This window comes from Frankliniella occidentalis, unplaced genomic scaffold (genome assembly GCF_000697945.3).
Source record: "Frankliniella occidentalis isolate FOCC.00 unplaced genomic scaffold, Focc_3.1 Scaffold49, whole genome shotgun sequence".
NCBI lineage: Eukaryota > Metazoa > Arthropoda > Insecta > Thysanoptera > Thripidae > Frankliniella > Frankliniella occidentalis.
Genome location: NW_026267179.1, coordinates 1,490,142 through 1,493,592, shown reverse-complemented (window position 1 = coordinate 1,493,592; position 3,451 = coordinate 1,490,142). Strand labels below are relative to the sequence as shown.

General features: G+C 35.2%; 1 protein-coding gene across 3 annotated transcripts in view; it reads left to right on the top strand.

The window, feature by feature from the left end:
• Positions 1–2,946, top strand: part of LOC113209588 (nucleolar protein 4-like) — a 25,645-nt gene extending 22,699 nt beyond the window's left edge. For all 3 annotated transcript variants that reach the window (XM_052267275.1, XM_052267276.1, XM_052267274.1), the window contains 5 exons: positions 20–226; positions 310–459; positions 543–916; positions 1,006–1,136; positions 1,227–2,946. In XM_052267275.1, coding sequence (XP_052123235.1) covers positions 20–226; positions 310–459; positions 543–916; positions 1,006–1,136; positions 1,227–1,399 — 1,035 coding nt within the window. In that variant the 3' untranslated portion in view covers positions 1,400–2,946. The remainder of the gene's footprint in view (positions 1–19; positions 227–309; positions 460–542; positions 917–1,005; positions 1,137–1,226) is intronic.
• The last annotated feature ends 505 nt before the right edge of the window (positions 2,947–3,451 follow it).

The window sequence follows — 3,451 nt, the reverse complement described above, 5'->3', positions numbered from 1 at the left end:
CTTTTCATTCCTGTTACAGATGTTTGTTCGTCTCTTCGTAGATGAAAACCTTGACAGGATTGTCCCAATTTCTAAACAGCCCAAGGAAAAAATTCAAGCTATAATTGACTCTTGCACTCGACAATTTCCTGAGTTTGCAGAGCGTGCCAGAAAAAGAATTCGAACCTACCTCAAGTCATGTAGACGGAATAAAAGAACCAGAGATAGCAATGGTACCTGGGATACAGTAAGTCACATGATAAAATCAATTCAAGGTCTTTGACTGAAAAATAACAAGCTGCTCAACCAAACCTTGTTTTACTATCCTAGGCTAGACCAACTCCTGCCCATCTCACATCAGTGCAGGCAGAACAGATTTTGGCGTCAGCTTGTGAAAATGAGAGCCACAATGCCAAACGGATGCGTCTAGGCCTGGAACCTGTCAGTCAGCCCATGCCATTGTTACCTGGAACTGTGCCGGTGAGTAAAATAAAGTGTACCAAGTCACCAATTGACAACATTTTCGTATGCCCAAGTTGTAACTAACTTTTATTTTATTTCAGGTGGAGACTTTATCAAGAACGACAATGCTTGACCACTTTACCACGACGCAGGCAACTTCAACTCCAATAACAGTTGCTGCCATTGGTACAGCTTCAGGACCAACAGTACCTCTCAATCCTGCAATTAATATGAGCACCTCTCCAGTATACAATTCAACACCAAGTTCAGACCGTGATACAAAAATTCAACACAGTATTAATAGTATAACAAATAACAACAATCATATGGTGAATAATAATAATACAGCCTTTCCTTACAACTCGGTAAAAAAGGATGTTGTGCCAAATTTGGAAATTATTCCCACTCAAATGAAAACATCTCCAACATCCATCAATAGTACATCGAATTCACATTCTAGCCATAATAGTAACAGGTAATTATTGTTTTAAAGCGATTTTTATTTACTACACAGCTTTATATATGGTGTTCACCTATAAATATGTTTTTTCAAATAATTTACAGTTCAACTACTATTACTGCAGTGAACGGAACTACCCCTCAAACTACAACATCAACACCAGCATCAGTATATCGGCCAAACTTTTCCCAAGCATTCCAGCGTTCAACTGACACTGTGTCTCCAGCATCATCTGGTAAGCCCGTCATCAATTTCGATATCATTTGATGTTTCCAAATTCTATTTTTCCACGTATTTTTGTGTGAACCATGTTACGTTTTCTCAGGTCCAACAGATTTAAGTATGAAAACTACTGCAACAAAGCCATTGTTGAGTCACAAGCTAAGTAGTACAGAAATGATTGCAGTTCGTCAACTTATCACAGGATATAGAGAATCGGCAGCATTTCTCCTTCGATCAGCAGATGAGTTAGAACAATTGCTCATCAATCAACCATAATATTGTAAAAACTTTTTTTCTTATGTGTATATTTATTATCTCCTGTCTGGAGTAAAGAGGCATGCATGAATGAAGCGGCTGTCATTGAGCAAATCCAGATACAGTCTGTAAAAGAGTTGCATACCATTATATTTATGCAATGCCTCTTATTAGTCAATCGTGAGACTGATTAAAGTACAACTATTTGTAATTTATGTACTTACTGAAAAATGAGATTCCTGTACATACTAAGTGTGTCTGTATTTCAAGATAATTGTTTCTTTTTTTCTGATATTTGGGAGAAAGTGATTATTTCCAAATGTAATTTTGTCAGAACATTTTTGCTTGTTTTTTTTTTATTAAATTAAATTGGAATACATTAGTTTTATGTTATTGTTTTTAATATAGTCAAATTACTTGTCAATCTAGGGTACTGTATTGTTATTTAACTATTGCCCAGAAGAAGACCAACCTATTTATGAACAGATATTGGAAATTTCTTGGCATTTAGAAGAAATTTCTGCATTCTTTACTTTGTTTGAGCATCTGTTTTGTGATCCAGATAGCATCAAAGGAACAAAGCAGGGTTTGTTTATCAAGTGCAATTAATATCTTGTTGAAGAATTGACTCTATTTGCATCTTAGTATCAGCAGTAACATTACTCTGTATTTCCAAAAAATACTTTGAATTCATTATACCTGGGTAGGGATTTCCATTAGGTTTTACTTGGCCATGCAGATTAGTGCAAGATTTCTCAAATGTTGAGCAAATATAAACATGGTCAGGCATAACTTTTCCAGTTACATTGTTTGATTAAATAATTCGTATTACTCACTATAATATTCAGAACATACTTTGAACCGTGGGATGGACATGGAGGATGTCTGAAAAATGGCCAAAATGCACTCTTTGCTATTAACTTGGCCCTGCCAGCATTGCCAATACATGCATAGTACTTCAGACTTGACGAATAAGAAATGTGTTACAGCAAACCTTGAAAAATCTATTGCACACTTGAGTGGGTCTCTTTGCCTATGGCCCTAATTAGGAATCATTGGCTATGGCCACAAGTGATAAAGAACAGCATGTTTCTTATTGATCCCTCTCATGAGAACTTCCATCCATAATCCAAAAAGATTGATCATGTTAACTTCCCTGTTGCACAATTGACCTTTATACTACTTACTTACGTACTATTAACATTGTCACTTCCTTTGCGTGTGTCTTTACTTATATCTTTTATGTCTTAGCTGTGATTTTTATGTGTCCATACAACTTATTTTCAATGTAGGCCACTCATTGTCATCTTGTAGGAGATTTAAGCTGTTGAATGATTGTTGATCAATGTTCACTGTTTGCTGTAGTCATGTGTGTGTTATTTAATGTTGATGTTCCTTTATGTCTCTTACGGTTGTGGCATGTGATCTACATATGTGAAGGAGAATGAGAGAAAATTTGTGTCAAGAAAGAACTTACCTTGAGTTTTTAAATGCATGTATCCTTCCTGGCTTTTGATGTGATTTCGTGCTCCTTCCTACAACCAATAAAATAAACATTTTTTCAGCAACTTGTCTCTTTTGTCTTGTGTTGCCAATACGTAATGGCTGTCTCCTTTTTGTCACAGTTATCACTGGTATTGCCATCAGCAACATAGCTTGTAACTAGTAATCATTCTTTTTGAATGCAATTTCAGAATAACACATTTTTAAGAAAATATTGATATTAACTAGCACTTTTTACTGTGTGATAGTGCAAAGTTTTATAAAAGTTAGTTGAAATCAGATTGCAATATAGACGTCAAATAAGATCTCCATCATGTGCAAATAAGAGTTATAAAAGGTTTTAAATCACTCAGATTTGATTCTTTCCGTGTCTAACCAGTGGAAAAAGACCATCTGAAGCAGAACAAATGTCATGAAGTACTAGTAAAGGTCCCCAGGATAATAGAAATTTGAGACAGTATAATAACATTTGAAGAAGAAAGCTCATTTTAATAGTCATAGTTGTTGCTGTTTTGAAAACAATAATTTAGAACTAAATAAACAAGCCTCTGCACAGAAATGAACTGCACT